The 17,752-nt window shown below is 43.2% G+C and overlaps 1 protein-coding gene across 1 annotated transcript in view; it reads right to left on the minus strand.

Moving 5' to 3' along the window:
* Positions 1–624: 624 nt before the first annotated feature.
* Positions 625–17,752, minus strand: part of LOC132327261 (synapsin-3-like) — a 39,624-nt gene continuing 22,496 nt past the window's right edge. Inside the window, exons 4-5 of the mRNA XM_059846288.1 lie at positions 6,826–6,982; positions 625–1,050 (exon numbers count right to left, since the gene is read on the minus strand). Of these exons, the coding sequence (XP_059702271.1) occupies positions 937–1,050; positions 6,826–6,982 (271 nt within the window). The 3' untranslated portion in view covers positions 625–936. The remainder of the gene's footprint in view (positions 1,051–6,825; positions 6,983–17,752) is intronic.

A 17,752-nucleotide genomic window follows, 5' to 3' on the forward strand; every position in this document is an offset into this window, starting at 1 on the left:
GGATTGAATATTTTTGAGCCTTAGTTTGACATCTCAACAACCCTCATGTTCAGGCTGGCAATGCTGCTAGGGTTCACAGTCAAGCCTGGGAAATTGGCTCAGCCAGCCAGTGGTCACACAAGGGGTCATGGTTCATACAGGGTTTCATCAAAGCCTCAGCCATGTAGGAAGAGCCAGTAATTCATGGATGTAAGTTGGGAGCAAAAACTCACAAAGGACTAGTCTTTCCTTTAACAGGGAAAACAAGAGCCATGACCAGCTGTAAACAAAGCCCCTCTCTTTGCCATGCTCTCCAGGACTAAAGGCACCTATGCAGATTTCTTTGGAAGGTGCCCTGAGAGTTTGGTACAGTGCCCAACAGTCACACAGGGCACTGAGTGTTCAGCTGTTGACAGAAAGACCAGACCCCAAAGCAAAGAAAAACAAAGAAAACATGTGCAAAGAAAACATGAGAAGCTGAAACAAACTCTTTTAAGAACTCCAAGTTACCCTGAGTACCTTCAGGCTGATAAATGTTTCATGGATGGTGAGCACATGACAGACCAAGTGAACTAACATTGTGAAACAAACATCTCTTAGGACCTATGTTCCAAATTGTCAGAATATTTTAAACAATTCCAGGAGTAGGGAAAATCCAGTTTGTCTGAATAGAGTGATTCTTTGCTCTAAGGGATGAGCTTTTTGTTGACTGTGTTTTAAAATGGAATTCTGCTTTAGTTTTGAGCCTTTGAGCCTCTTGTACATTTTTTCAGGGCCCTTACATGACCTAGGGGAGGGCTGGGCAAGAAAGGAAAGAGGTTCCCAAGCAGTGCCTTTTGCATAGCACTTTTTAGCTAGTATTTTTCTGTAAGCAAAATTTAGACTCTTCCCAGCATTCCCACCACAATTTCCTGTGCTCAGCTTGCATAAGTTGTCTCCATCTCATCCATAGTCGCATCAGAAGAAAGCAAAGTTACTCACCATCTGCTTATGGCTTGGGAAGAACGTTTGCTCCACCAGGGGGAACTTCTCAGGGCCCAGCGAGTTGAAGATTTTAATGAGCTGAGAGAACTTGGGGTGAGGGAGGGGGAACAAAAAACAGACACAGTGGATGTCAGTGACTTATTGAGCAACAGGCAAATGCTTGCAAAATGTTCTGATAGTGGTGAAGGAGGTGAAAGAAACGTTATCATGTCTTTCCCACCTTGCTTTATTGACCTGAGAGCAGCAAGAGAATATAATGCTGCTGTATTTATTCATGGCCAAGCCAGCCTATGTACCCAAACCTTGGACTAAGGGAGCATAGAAGGGATTCAAGAGCCAGAAGGGAATCAGTTTGCATTTACTTACAGATCTACTATGAACAAGAGATTTGCATTCAAAATGCAATTGGGGAGAGGAGACTTTCTTAGTAGAGGATAGAGCCAGGAAATCAGTGCCACCACTCCCATCAGAGACCAAATAAACCAAAGCTGTCCTTTGGATCTCTTCCTCACAACCAAATCCAAGGAAGGCTCTTTGTGCTGGAGGGCCGGAGAGCTGCTAAGGAACAGCGATTACAAGAGGGTTTGAGTGTCAGACCAAGGGGGTAGAGTCCTCTGTTAACCAGAACTGACATTTATTGTGAGCCAAGGGCCCCCAACAGCCCTTCATAAATGATGAGAGAGAGGGGGGTTCATCTGCCTGTCCCTGTCCCATCTACCATGAGGTCTGAGGGAGGCACCAGTCTGTGAGGACAGTATCTAGAGAGCAGTATAACATCAATGGGGACAGCAGCCACTCTGGTATTTCACACACAAGGGAGAACATTTGTCATTGTCCCCACCCATCAGCATGAACTCCACCATCACCACCACTATCATCACCATTATAAACCCTTTTACCCTGCAGGGTTGTGCCCAACCAGACACAAAGCTCCCCATGGTAGGACTAAGTTTTGATTTCTGTTCAGGTTCCAAAACCCTGACAGAAGTGTAACACGTCACAGCAAATTCCTGCTCCACTTCAGCCATCTGTGAAGCTAGCAGACTATTCTGTATTTTTTCTGCAGCCTCCCTGTTCAATTCATCATTCATTACCCAGAGAAAAAATCAGAACTATAAGGGAGAAACCTAATAACCATGACAGAAAATGTTTCTGAAGTAGGGTTCATATACCAAAGAGGGGTAAGAGTGATGCATATCCCAGAATCTCAGGAGGAGCTTAGACACAGCCCTGTAACCACAGAGTGCTGAACTGGCACGACTGTTGGTGAAGTGGTTGGACTGTCAGCTACATAAGAGAATATAGTGTTTGGGGATTGGTTCCTGCTGAGCTGCTAGGTAGGACTGAGTTCCCCATTGAGTCCTATTCACAACATAGTCTATAAATTGAATTCAGTTTCCAAGCCCCTCAGAATCAGGTAAAATCAAGTTATTTAATAAGATCTCAACCCTGAGCCAAGTAAGGACAGATTTTAAGTCTTTGCATAAGTTTCTCAAGTTGCCCATCAAAGGCAGGGATGTATTAATCTTGAAGGAGATCCCTGTGTCACCTAAGGGAAGGAAACAGTCATCTAGAGAAGAAGGGAAAGAAAAGAAAGCTCCTTTTCTCCACAATAGCACTAGCAGCTTAGTCTTGCATGTTCTGAGAACTTCTGGGCAACAGCTGGAGCCAGTAAATGCACCAAATCACAACACCAAGGTTACACTGCAGATAGAGAGAGGTACTGAGGATGTTTTCTGCTGAGTAGTGCTGTTAAGGCTTCTCTCCTGGTTACTGGGCTAGTCTAAGGACTGTGAAACAATTGCTACATAAGAAATTGAAACTTAATTTGCTGGTGGAGAAGAACAACTGCTTTGAGAGTTAAATCTTGGCATGCAGTCACTGTGAAAAAAATTAGGCTGCAAGGTGTGTGCCAGACCCAGGCCAAATGCTGAAGAGGCAGCTGCCAGCCAATTTCTAGACAAATGCAAAGAATCCTTTTCCTAATCTCATAGTTCAAAACACAGCATTTAAAAAAAATCCAGGAAACATCAAGAGGCAGCATATCCCATCACTAACACCACCACCACCCTCACATGCATCAGAAGATAAGAGGAAAAACTCCCAAAGTAGAATAATTATTGTTGGCAAGGAGGGTATTGATGTTGTGGAAGGAGGACAGCTTGCTTCTCTCAACTACTTGCACTAGCCCTGCACATTCTAGAAAAGAAAAATAAAGCCCTGTTTTGACAAGCCAGGTGAGCAAACAGGGCTTAAAAGTTAAACACAATGAATCAGAGACAGAGAGAGAAGGAAAAACACTCTGTCTGAGAACAGCCCATGCCCCTTGCTGTGTGTGCACGCAGCCCTGGTGAACCATGGACACTGTGATGTTGAGGCAATGTACAGTTATCCTGGGAAAACAGCTCAAACAAAATAACTGGAACAACTGAGCAGCTGATAGACAATGTTCTGACTTGTTCCTTTTGAAGCATACAGCTCTTGGCTGTTGCTGAAATAGCGAGTGTTTTAGATGAGAGATTCAGACATCTGGGAGCCTCGTCACTGGGCCAAGTCTGCAAAAAGGTCTGACTTTGGTATTGCCCCTCATGGGACAGTTCCCTCCCATTTTCTCTTTTTTTACCACTTGTTAGGGACAGGATGTTGACAAAGAGACTCCCATGTTACGTGATGCAGCAGCCTCTGAGATACCTGATAGAGCTCAAGTAACATCTCCCCATGCAGATGGGTAGGAACGTTGCTGTCAGCAGCTCTGCTAGATATAACCACACCTTCCACATGCTGGCAGCAGTTCTGGCTTTCTGTCCTTCCACTGGTTTTAGTGAGATTGCATCCAGACCACAGATAACACAGAGGGGAAGGCAGAGCGGTACAGCCTGCTACAAGGTACCTGGAACACTCAGGCAAGGGAAATGCCTTGGCCTGACTGTTTGGAGATCAGAGTTACATGCAGGGAGTCTTTGCAGAGAAATAAAAAGATCCACTCATAGCATCTTAAGGCCTTTCACACATTTTGGATGTGCCTAGGTCATCAGGAAGCCTATATCCCTTGACAGTCAGTAACAGTTTGGCTAGGAGTCCCTGGACTCACGAGGGGACTTCATGTTTTCTGCTGCCTTACAGATGCAAAAGTTGCTTTGCAGTTACAGACATTACCTGCATGCAGTGTGAGTACTACTCTGAGCATTCTTTCCACTGTATTTTGGACTGCAACTTAGAATTCTAACACAGAAATTATTATCGGTTGTTGAAACATTGTGCTTAGTGTGCTTGTAGTATTTCTTCTCAATAGTTCTGGGACCATCTTAGATTTCTTAGATGTTTCTCTCAGAGTGTGAGAGTACCTGAATACTTTTTTTCTTTCCTCTCAGAAACATCTAATTCAAACTGTGCCTGTTTTAGTCTTTGAAGAAGTTTTTGTATTGCAGAACTGGAAACCTGGCAAATGTCATTAAAAATGGGGCTGCATGTTTGAGTAAACTCAAATCCAAACTCAGCTGATTGTAATTAAAGTTGCTGAGAATAAAATATGGTTGCAAACTGCCAAGGAAAAGCAGTCTCAATTTCATCCCCTTCCACAAAATCATAAACATTTCTATGAAATGGAACCATTTTTGGAGAAAATAAAAAATGAGAGTGAAAAGCACATTTCCCAGGGGTATTTAATTTCATTTCTTCATGCACCTCAACTGTTTTCTAGATCCAAAAAGTTTCCAGTAATCTTTGTTATGCAGATCCCTTATTTCAAGATGCCTGTTTTGCAATCAAAGTGGAACATGCACCAAAGTGTCCCTATCTCTCACTTCCCAGCTATCACAAAAACAAAATTTTCTGATTCTGCTGCCAGTGAAGCTTTTTGCCCTCAAATACCCCACTGTAATCTCTACATGAGCTTAAATACCATCTGAACATTGCCTATTCAGTGCAATCTTAGATTGCTGAGCACGTTACAATCTCTGGTTTGGGGGTGATGTGTCTGCAGGGGCAGCAAGGAAAGGAGGCATCCTGAAAACCTATTTCAATTGTTTGCAAGTGGTTTCCTTGACTCCTCTGGGAAGGCTGTCTGTGCTAGCTGTATTCCCTGTGAGGAAAGCATGGCACAACCAGACCAGAGTAGCTAGAGCCAAGCTGCTGGCAGAGCCAAGTTCTCCCACACTGCCTTCCCAGCACTGCTTTTTTTTTTTTTTCTTCCTTTTATTAATGTGCTAAGTTTGTTTGTTTTCTTTTATTTTAGATGTCTAAAAATAGTCCTTCCACATCTTGAGGCCTCTTCACACCATCAGAAACATTATTACAAGGCATGAGTTGCAAATTGTCAACTAAGCCCTGACTGACTTGACCCCAAAATCAGATGGAATGGACCACATGACTGTCAACTGTCAGCAAAAGGCAGTGTAAATGTGTAGGCTTTTTGTCTGGTCATCAGGGCCAATGCACTTTTGCGTAGGACCAACTGTCAGAAACAGTGTGGAGGTGTGGTACTGAGCCTGGAACTGAAAAATCCAATGGAAACTGAGGTCAAATGTACATTGACCACCTATGTAGTGATGGCAAAGTGAGATTGTTCTCACTACCCTGATTATTGCATGACAGCATTTTTGGAAAAGACAAGATATTTATTTTGGTCTCAACAAACCCTACAAATGTTGTAAAAGGGGTGAAAACTGAAAGGACTCTGTTTATTACACCGGTACCATTTTAGTAAGTAATTACTAAATCCAACACTGCCCAATCAGGGAAATAAAAGTCTGAGACCTCGTCTGGACTTGAGCTACAAACCAATGCACTGAGGACCACTAGGATATTTATTCCAAGGAGAAAAACAACAATAAAACCCCACTTAATTAGGTGATGAAGAAGATAGTTATCATTTGCTATAAAAATTCCATCTCACCCCAGGCTCAATCTGTTCAATGAGTAAGGGAATTCCTGAAAGCACATCTAAAAGTTTTCCATGGTGTCATATTGGAAAGCCCCATCTCCTTCTCACATCCATATACTGTAGTTTGCTGCTTTGAAGAATGCAGGGAAATTTCCAGTCTGGAAGCATCAGTGACCAGACAAGACATTTTGGGACGAAACTGCTTGGAAAACCCATACACCAATTCCAAAATGGTATCAGGATCTGACTTCCTCCTGCAGGTGCTGCCATGGCTAGCCTTACTCTTGTGGCTTGTGGCCAACTTATCTCTCCAACTCTCCTGCTTCTGCAGCTGCCTTTGAGCTGGTCATAGAAATGGTCTGGGGATTTGGGGCTGAGAAAATCAAATGATAATATTTTTCAAGGTTTTCTGAGATTCTCATGTGAACTTGACAAAATTTAAAGAATGGGTGAAGGGATCTTCCAGTGCAAAATATCAAAACACTGCCCTGCCCTCATCAGGAGCTGGCCCAGCCTAATTCTTTGCAAAGTGCACAGTGTTTCAGGTTCAATGAACCAACACTTTATGATAATACTGCATTTCATTCTGGGACTGTTGAGAAACTCTACATGTGTGGTGATTTGACCCTGACTGGACTGATTTTCTCTACCTCTTCCCATGTGGGTCTTTCCCATGCCTTACAAGAAATCTAGGTGCTGCTGCGCTGTCAGCCGTTGGTGATACTTTTGAGTCTGGGACAAGGGAAACATTCTGCTCAGGATGAAGAAACAGCATCTTGATACAACTGGAGGCTGATAAAGAAGTGGTGCTGGTAGGTTTTTTCCTCCAACAACTCCCACCTGGATTCCTTAGGTTGTTTAGATTTTAACCTAAAGAGACCAACTCCTTTGAAACCCCTGGAAGGCGAGCTGGGCTTTCCACTGGTGCCAGAGATCTCGGATGCAGTGCTGACATGCAGCAGAGCTGGATCATCACTTACCACCCAGGGCTTGCTGCAGAAGTTGTAGATGGAGTAGAGGGAGTTGACCGTGTGGACGCCACCGTACTGGAGGCCGATGATGAGGCTGCGGAAGTCTTCCCCCAGTGCCATGCTGTAGGCATGCTGGCGGATCAGGACAAAATCCGGCTTGAAAGACCTGGAAGAGACAAGGAGAATGGTGTTTTACTTTCAAATGCTCCACTAACCACTCCTTGTTTCTTTTCCATCCTTCCCCTTTCTTTTCACTAACGCATTTTGCTCTTCTCTTGGGCCTCTCGGGGTGTATTGCTTGTGTGATAATGTAACAAACCCAACAAAACCCCCTAGTCATTTGAAAAAAAGGAAAAATCCAACATAGCTGCAAGTGTGAGAGCATAGAAACAGGCCAAACAGATTTTCTGCAGTTTCCATGTCACTCAGGAATGCACAGGAACAAGGCACAAGCAGAGCCAAGGGTCATAAATTCACTGGTGGGGGGATTCTCTTTTCTTTCTGAAAGCTTGGCTGTACTCGGCAAGCTCGTTGCAATGTGCAACGCAGATGAGGAAGCAAGTTTGTTTCCTGATGATTGAGCTCCGTATTGAAGCAATGCCCAGTGGGTGGGAAGATCATAAGGGATTTCAAAAAGCTCTCATACACATCCATACATTGACCCACATCCCCCCTTCAATCAGTTTACTACATACGCAGCACATCTCAGGCTCTTATGGCTGTGAGTCAACAAGTGAAGGGCAGGCATGGCAATGTAATTAATCAAATGAGCAGAGCCCCTCATACGCTGCTGTGACTCACGGCATGGACTTCCAGAATTTTAGTTAGCAAGGGTGGAGCTTAGACTCCTATGGTTCAACAGCAGCAGCAGCCCTCAGCTAATGCACAGAAAAGTGAGGCCCTTTCTAGGTAAGCCAACAGGCAATGGATTATCTTTCAAGCAGCCAGATTTTATTCCTTGCTGACACTCTGTCTTCAAAGCCATTCAAAAATATCTGGAAACAGCAGCTGGAAAGAAATGGTTCCCAAAATGGAGCTCAGCAGTTCATTCTCGATGGAAGGGGCTTTTCCATGGAAAGAAGGGATTATTTTACAAGTTAACAGAGGTTGCATCAAGGACATTGAAAAATTTCCATGCTGCATTAAAGATTTTCAGAGAAATGATCTCTGTAACCAGGTCCCATTACCTCACTACCCTCAAACATTTTCCTTCTAAGAGACTATAATTTCTATCCTTTGGATGTATAAGCTGGAAATACTTTGGGTTTATAGCCCTTATTTATATTTCCATCATTCTGGCAGGGAAATGCAAGATGGTGACTCTGGGCCAGATTGTGGCAACAAACACTGTACACAAACCCCAGCACAGCTTTGTTGTTTTAAAGCTGTTAATTTTGTTTGTTGACCTTGGACTTTTGTTATCACCCGCCTGAGACACGGTGAGGAGCATGCTCAGCTTTTGTGATGCAAGAGGCCAAGCTGTAGAAATGTTGTTATTCCCTCCCATGGAGTTTTTTTAAACCTAGGCATGTTCCCTAATGTACTTGGCACCAAAGGTGGTGCTTTCCTCCAGCAGCGAGATGCATAATGAGCACCATGAGGGCTGTGCTATCACTGTGCAGCTGATTTATGGACCTCCCTGGTATCAATGGGGATGAGGCAAGTGGTGACCCCTGCTGAGAAACAGCAAGTGAGTACAAATCTTGGAAAGTCTGAGCTGCTCCATTCTGCTGGACTTGCTGTGTAGAAAGCACCGTGGAGGCAGGCACAGGTCCCCAAGAAGGATTAAGCAGCTACTTAGGACCAGGGCTCGGTATCTGTGCTGAGTTACTGAACAGCTGTGGTGCCTGGAGAGGCAGGAGCTCTGGGCATGTCTCTCTTCATCCAGCTTTCTGAGAGGGGGAGGACACAGAGTGGCTGGGAAACTGCCTGCATTGGCTTTACTTTTGCCAGCCAACAGCTCAGGAAAAAAGCTCTTGTCTTTTCAGATCCTGGCAAAGAAAGAGTTTCTCCACTTAGATGATGGACACAAGAATACAGAATTAATGTAGAAAAGCCTATTCTCAAACTCTGTGTCCTGTAGGAAGGCAGGGCACTCATGCAGCAGATGAAGAGTGAATCTCTAAAGCGAAGGTGGACACTGAATCCCTGTTTTGAGCTGTGGAACAATGTGAATGTTCCCATGGATACTGAGAACAAGGCAGTGGAGTGCCAGGCCTGGGACTAGCTGAGAATAAACATCAGCTGAAGAGCACCAGATCCTGTATGGAGAAACGGAGACCAGCAGCAAAATTAATAACTATCAATAACATTTCTGTGCAGAAAGCAGCTCCCCAGCCTGCTTTGTGGTAGAGAAGATAATGACAATTCCTGCTGGGAGGTTTCATCCCTTAAAGAGATCTCCTATTTCTTATTTCTGCATATAGCCATAACTCTGGCTTGCTTCCTGGTCCTTCAGCTTTTCTCACCGAAGCACAAAGATATTTGAGGGCATGAAGAAAGAACACAGAAGAATACACTGCCTGCATCAGAAACAGTGTGATCAACACATCAGATTGTCTCCCTCTGCTGAGCACTGGTGAGGCCACACCTCAGATCCTGTGTTCAGTGTTGGGTCCCTCACTGGAAGAAAGACAGGAGGTGCTGGAACGTGTTGTACTGAGGTGGGGATTGGCCTCTTCTCCCAGGTAACAAGGTATAGGACAAGAGAGCCTCAGGCAGAGGAAGAACAATGGCCTCAGGCTGTGCTAGGAGAGCTTTAGTGGATAACAGGAAAAATTTCTTCATGGAAAGGGTTATCTAACATTGAGACAGTTGCCCAGGGAAGTAGTTGAGTCACCACCCCTTGAATGTTCAAAGGGCATGTGGATATGGCACTTAGGGGTGCGATTTAGTGGTGAAAATGCCAGTGCTCATTAATGCTGGATCAATGCTCTTAGAGGTCTTTCCCAAACAATTCTGTGATTATCAAAATACTTCTGTATGACCCCTTCTGCTGTGCATAATCATTTGTAGCCAAAGGGTGCTTTATATTTCAGCACCATGATGGATGAGAAAGCTTTTTCCTGGTCTTGTTGGAGAAGGATGGGCTCTCCTGCTCTCTTTTTAGAAGACTGACAGTCTTACAAGGCACTTTGCCCTTTGTGTCAATAGAAAAAGACCTTCCCAGGACACTGAAGACGACATCCTCACTTCAGGTTCTTGCTACCCTCCATTATTCTAGAAGACTTCATTCAGCTTTCAGATACTTCCCAGGGATCAAGACACTCTGACTAAATTCCCTTCCAAAGCCTTTCCGATCTGGCATGACAAAGAGAAGAAGAGAACTGTATAATTAAGAAAAATGATGTAACAAATTTTGCATTACTGGCAATTAATGAAGCCTTCAGGGAAGCGTCTGAGGAACAAGTCCAAGCCATATGAGGCTGCAACTTTTGCCCAAGAAGTGCAAAAAATCCCTTCAAATATGCAGTGCCTCAGGTGTCTGACACCTAATAGAAAATGGCATTTACAAATTCCTATATGTGCGTTGCTTTGGTGTTAATAGCATTGTTATTAAATTACTGAAAATTAATATTAAATCAACGACATTTTCACCTATCTCAGTGGTAGTTTTAACATTCTGTTTGATGCTTTAGTAAAGTGGGAAATTTGTTAAGAAAAAAAGTCATTTCCATCAAAACCTCCTGTCATATTTTCTACAGAAAGAAATAAACCCTGTTGAAGTTATACAAAGAAAGAACAAATGTGACTGCTCATATAAATAAGATAACACAGAGCTGGTTTTAGAAAAAAAAGAAAGCAACATAGAATAAAAAATAATCTCTCCTTACTAGGCTGGAGGAGAGAAGCAGGGTTGTTTTTTTTTTTAACATTGTAATAGAGAATAGCTGAGTAAAAAACATGGGAGGTGTGGGAGATTAGTGCAGCAAAAGCATCAGAAGCCAGGAATCACAGTTACAGTAGGACCAATACCACTGTAGGCAGATGAGGACGGTGTGGAAGATGTTCTGACTTGCTTCTCAGCCACAGGTCAATGCTCAGCTAACCATTAAATCATGTCACACACTCCCTGAACTGTAGTTTGGCAGTCTCAATAGTCTGCCATATATTTTACTTCTAAACTGATTGACTTTGACAAGGAAAAGCATGTGGACTCAGACAAAGCCTGAAAGTAGTAACAACCACACCTGCCAACACCAACTTGCCTTCAAAATGCTTGTGATCCTAAGCTTTGACAGAAGGTGATCCAAATACTTTCCAACATCGCAGAATAAAGTCATGGAGTAATTTAGGTTGGAGAGGATCTCTGGAAATCATCTGTCCCAGCACCATATTCATTGCAGGGCTAACTCTGAGGTGACATTAGGATGATTGCCATTCTTTGGAAGAAGCCTTAGTAAAAACCCATGTGGAAAGGAGACAAATTATGGCAGGATTGATAAAAGAAAAAATAGATGATCAAGACTGAAACCATGTACAAAAGTTTTGAATAATTCTTGTATTTAATCCTGGATTAACTAATTATTGGGTGCTCTAGACCCTGGCGGCTTATTCTTTATTGGAATGAATTACTGTAAATGCAAAAAGGGTCAGGGAGTAGTTTACTATCTGAAATGCTCCCCACCCTGGTCTGCTCAGAGTGACTTTTTCTTTCTGGCAGCTGCCTGCATGCCAAATGTTTTCCTGATAACTGTCAGCATCCTGCCTGCACGTCGGCTGGGCGCCAGCTGCTGGGGAGGTGAGGGGGGACATTATTCATCTGGGACATCAGCAAACCCCAAGGGGAGAAGCAGGCCTCCCAGCAGCTGTTTAGCAGCAGGAGCTGAAGTGGAAGTAAACTGAGAATAAATACATAAATCATCACACTCCACTGTCTCTTCTCTTTTGTACTCCCTGCTAAAAGAAAAATTTTAAAAAAATTTTAAAAAAATTGAGGACAGGAACAGGCAGGTGAAAAGAGGGGAGGTATTAATGAAAAAAACATTGTTAGATCATCCCCCATATGGGAATAATTTCTCAGTTTATAAGTGTTTACTAGAGGTGTTAAATTGCTTCATATGTAACTGCAGCTTGCCAGGGTGCCCTGTTAGACACCTTGCCCCAGCTCATTGTCTCTGTAGGGTATTTCAGTGAGGAAAGTGGTCATTTGGCACACTGGTTCCTTGCCCAAACTGAATTTTCAAAAGCTTACCGGCTGTTACACAGACTTCTCCATTACCTTTATGGATTGCTACGCCATTGATTAAAAAAATATTGCCCAAATGTTTCTCAGTGTTAAATACATAGCACATATTGTACTCCACCGAGTGGCACTTTCTGTGAAACTTGGGAAAACCATTCGTTCAACATATTTTTCCATCTGGCTGCTAGAAACCTAAACTTTCCCTATCAGTTTGTGCCATTTTTTCTCCTATTTTCAACTTCACAAAAAATTGCAGAAATTTGGTTTGGAAGCAGCAAAACAACCAACCAACCCACCAACCAACCACACCCCACCCCCAACTCCCGAAACAACAACAACTAGAAAAAGACATTTCATAAAAGACCCTAATTAGGGTCAAGAGTTAAAATAAAGAAGACAGGAATTTGACAATGGCTGGAGTTTGTCTTTGGCACAAGCTTCTTGGAAGATGAGAAGCTGGACAATGACCTACTGCCTACCAACACTTGTTACATCAGTGTCCACAAACAGCAGATACTCCCATGACGTTCTCAGGCATTGTCCCTGTAGAAGAACTGCAAGAAACCATCAACTCTTGTGAACAATTTGTCCTGGAGAGACAAGAAAACATCCTTCTAGTAAAGTACAACTACTGTGTGGTGAGCAAGCATGGCCTCTGTAGGATAGAAATCCTACATGCCCCTTTCAGGCAGCTGCTTCTCCATGGACCTTTGGGATGAGTGAACCTATAGGGATGGGAAAAGTGCAGTGGGTAGAGGACAGTGTCCTCATTGGGCTTTAAAGAGTCTGGCATCCCGGAGGGGACAGATCTTTTTTAGTCAGACTACACATCTCCTGGAGCCTGCAAGCTCTGAATAGCAGGAAAACACCTGTGAGTAGGCTAGTTCCTTCCCTACCTTTCCCATGCAAAAAGATTTGCCTCCTGATGCTGTGACTGTACTGTAGCTTGCAGTGTGAAAATATGCTTAAGGAAAAAAGCACTTTCAGGGATTTTGGGGATGGCGATTCAACGTGCTGCTGTCCTATTGTCACAGCACAGGGAATCGTAGAAGCACTGAATCAGCTGGAAGCAACAGGAATGCCAGTGTTAACTACAGGAATGAATGGATTTGTGTGGACAAACCAGAGAATTCACTGACCCCACCACGGCGGTGAGCAGCAAGGGCGCATCATCCAGGGTGAGCAGGGGAGACACACACCTTACACACACAGGCCACATTCAGGCAAGGCCTGTAGGGCTAAACATCATTCCATGGCAGAGATCTTCCCCACAGCAAGGCTTTGTCCTGGGTGCTGCTCCTCTTTCCTTTCCTGCCATTTTAGACACCCCTCTACACTTGCCAGGGCCGCTTCTCCTCTCAGGGTTCTCCCTGCATCAGACCCTGGGCTTCTCCTCGTCCACCAGCTGTTGTGTGTGCTGTGGGGTTGCATGGAGCCTGTGTACCACACTCAAAGTGGTATGGCCACCACTCTGACAAGTCCCATGAAAACATTAAAATGTGCTTTCTCTGCTGGATGATTGGCCCCAATGGCAAAAGAGGAAGCTCTACAGGGAGACGGGAGATGAGAGCAGTCTGGTGCATGATTAATTTATATCCATAAAGGTCTGAAATGCTCCTGAAGACATTAGTATTCCCCAGGTAAAAGAGCTGTCCAGATTTTCAACATATCCCTGCCTTTTCTCTACTGGAATTAATAGCTGAAGTCTGTTGAAGCCCAACAGTCAAGAATTTAATTGAATACAGAACCTGAGATCAGAGTTTGGGAGTCTAAATGTTGCTGTCAGAAACAGACACAGCCCAAATTTTCATTTCTACTTAGACACTTTTATAATATCATGAAAGCATAAACGCATCTCAGAGTGGGTGCAGTGCCAACACTGACAGCCTCTTTACACTGCCAAAATATTGATATTAAGGGACCTTCAGAGGAATGTGAAAATAAAAATCCCCTTCCTGACATCTAACCCCAGTAAAAGTGACACAGTCCAAGAGCTTTCTAGAGTAAATTAGATTCCAGATGGTTCACTCTGTCTCTTTCTGTTTGTGTGGGTAGACCTGTCCAAAAAGAGGTTGTGTATGCACTGGGAGGAGAATGAAGAATCCACCCAAGTGTTTTAAAAGTAGGCATAAACCCACGCTTGTTTTTACACACTCTTCAGTACTCCACCAGTACTTTGCACCCAGGAATGATTCCATTTCTCTGTTGTAAGAGTTTCTATGTCTAAGTTGGTGAGGGATCCTTTGGGATGAATAAACACTACCTCCTGCTTCCCGTATTTAACTTTTCCATAGGGAAGGTCTGCTGCCATTTTTTTCCAAATAAGTGCTGGGGTAACAAGACCAATGGGTCGGAGATTCCCCACCCCACCAGTCCTGGCTGAACCCAACACTGCTCCTGGTGCCCAGCTCATCCCACCAGTGTCCTCAGTCAGGGCAAGGGTTACAGGGCACTGACATAGAAAAGTGCTTGCTAGAGGCTGCACAAGATGCTTCATGGCCAGCTCTATGAAGGAAATGTGCTGAACAGGCTGATGGAGCCTTCACAAACCGTGGTGGAACTGGCACAGAAAACACAAATGCAGTTTTTTAGATTTGTTAGATGATAGCCTCTGTCTCCAGCAGCACATTTTGCTGACACTATCTCAAATGCCCCACCCCCTCCTACAGATGTGCAGAACGTAGTAGCTAAAAAAGAGAAGCTGGAGACCCAGAACATTGTTATTGTAAAATTAAATTCTTGGAGCCACTTTTGTTTTAAAACTCAGGCAAGCAAAGTAATGTCTGGCTTCAGTTAGATTGTTTGCTAACTTGTAGCTACTTATTTCAAGATGCACAGGCTAGGAGTCTGCATGTCCATGTTTTTCCTTTCTGAAATTGCCAATAATATTTCCAAAGCATCTTTTTTTCTTTTTTTTTAATTGTCCTGAGGCAAAAGTGGTAAATGGAAGGCTTTAAGGACTGTTATACCTTCTTACTAGGGGATTTATCTTCCTGGTAAAAGAACCATAATTTTTTCCTGGTGCAGTTCAAATTAGTTGACATGGGGTGTGAAGGAATGCCTAAAATCCATGTGTCAGAATATACCAAGTGATCAGCAGAAAAAGACTTTAGTTGAAACTTTGCTTTACAGGTTCTGTATGGTATTTCCAGTTTAAAGAAAGCACTAGGAGAGCTGCTCCAAAATGACAGAATTTAATAGGCTAATAAATTGTTAGATAGTTTATCAGAAAACGTAATGCCAAATTGGGGAGGGCAGCCCAGTGGTTGCTTAATATGAATATGAATATTAATTGTTGCTCTTAAGAAATTTATTATTCCAGCGATTAAAATCTACTGGTCTGTAGTATATTCACTGTCTTTTCCTTAACCTGCTACATTCTATTGCTCTCCCTTTGAAAAGGAATGTGAAGCAGGCTGGGCTCCTGCAGGGGAGAATCCCAAATGTGGTTGTTAGCAAGGTGGTGTTGTATTTATCTCCTTATAAATTGTCAGTAGGATTTCCATTACTCCAGGTATTCAAAAAATATGATGAGTATTATATTTCACCATCTAGAAGCATTCTGACTTTTGACTGAATGTTTTGCTCGATAATTAACAGAAGCCAAATAAGTGATGGAAAAAAGATGACAGCAGCAGCAGGGTTGATGCACACATATGAGTTGAAGGTGTGGCTGGGCACTCTGAAAGGTGCCTGTAGCCAGGCAGGAGATGGCTATGGATGGGATTGTGGGACTTGAAGGAAGTGGGAAGAAGCTGTACCCATGTGGATGGGTTGAGGTGCCTGTACACAGCCCAGTTCCACAATTGTCCTTCTAATGTGAAAAAGTTTTAATTTCTATACCTTCTAGAGTATTGCTAGGAGTGGCTGTGGAAGTTGGCTTACCTGAGCTCTTAAACCTACTGAGCTGGGCACAACAGAGGCATAACAGCACAGGCTGTAAACAAATATTTGCTGGTTGCAAGGATTATGGCATGTAGCATATGCTATATAAATTTCATATCCAGACAAGTATATATTTACCAAATCTGCTTCCCACAATGAAAATGTGTCCTTAAACATGCAGGAATAAAACCAAACAAACAAACAAAAACCTTCCTGAGCTAATGCCATTCAAAAACCCATGTAATTCACATATAAATATCCATGCAAAAATGGTAGCTGGAATACCTGTGTGTTCACTGTGAGCAGAAACATGAACACTGTGCCCCAGACAGTTTTGTAAAATAAATTTTGTCTTCAGTTTCAGTTTAATAGCTCAAGATCTTTCTGCCAGATGTATGAATGGCTTTGGGAGGAAAGACACAGGAAGGAAAATGAAGATGTGATCAACCTAGGAAATGGTTCTTGGGAAACCTTCCAGCACCATGAGCAAGCGAACACAGGAGTGCATTAGCACAGCACACTGTCTGATGAGTGCTCCAGCAGCTGGTTCATGGGACATAATGCTTTGTTTCACTCAGAAACAGAGAGGGAGAAAGCAAATGCATGTAACAGACACATCTTTAAAGGTTTTTAGCAGAGGCTCGTGACATTTTGCCAGAGAACAAATGGAGACTTGTGGATGTACTAAGAGAGATGTCACGACCTGAAATGAATTGATGGACCACAGTCATAGCTAATTGACAGTGACATGTTTTGCTTTGCACTGTTTGGACTGGAAATGAGATTTTGAGAAATTAAATTGAGGCCAGCATGCTCAAAATTACTGTTTTTCAGCTGTTATAATAATCCCTTTCAAAAACATCACTGCACGCTACATTATGTGTCTCTACCTCTAACTTCGAACTAGTTGCAAACAGAAAAAAGCATTGATTAAATATGTCAACAGTATTAAACTCAAAGGTCCTGAATACACCAAAAAGTGCAAAGGAACTGTACAAAAAGAAGCTGGATGGCTAAGAAAATTACTTTGGAAAAACAATGAGATTTCAACACAAACAGTAAAGAGCTATTGTATCAAAGATGAAATGTAGAGTTATAATCACAGGAACCCATAAAGATGAAGGTTTGAGAATAATAGGTAATATTGGTGAAGGTCAGCAGAGGCATCCTACACATATGTGACACTATTCTTTACATAGAACTTGTAAAGATGCATCTAACATTAGCCCCAAATTGCTGTCACTCTGGGGCTTGAAAGAAGGGGAGAAATGCTTTTGGGAAGTGATTTGGATGTGTGATTGGAGAAGCATTGCTTGGGAAGAGTCTTCTTGCAATGACTGCAATTATGAAGTAATGCTAGTAGGACAGAAATCCCCATCAAACAGAGATAGGTATTACCTCTGAGATATACCACAGGGCAATGCCAGAGCACTGGGAATCTCCCATAAAGAAAACAGTGGTATTTCAGGAGCAAATCAGGCTACAAGCATCAGGATCTTACATTTACAGAATAGTTTGCATTGGAAGGGACCTTAAAGGTCATCTAGTTCCAACCCCCTTGCCATTAGCAGGGACATCTCCCACTAGACCAGGTTGCTCAAAGCACCATCCATCACTGAGCACAGCCAGGCATGGGCATCCACACCTTCTCTGGGCAGTCTGTGCCCATGCCTCACCACCCCCACAGTAAAGGATGTTTTCCTGGTATATAGCCTATATCCACCCCTATTCAGTTTAATAACCTATCACTACACCACTCCTATCACTACATGTCCTTGCAAAACTTTACTGTAGTACCCTTTAGGTGCTTCAGGTCCCATAAGGTCTCTCCTTCTCATCTCTAGGCTGAACAACCCCAACTCTCAG

The sequence above is a fragment of the Haemorhous mexicanus genome, chromosome 5 (genome assembly GCF_027477595.1).
Source record: "Haemorhous mexicanus isolate bHaeMex1 chromosome 5, bHaeMex1.pri, whole genome shotgun sequence".
NCBI classification, from domain to species: Eukaryota; Metazoa; Chordata; class Aves; order Passeriformes; family Fringillidae; genus Haemorhous; species Haemorhous mexicanus.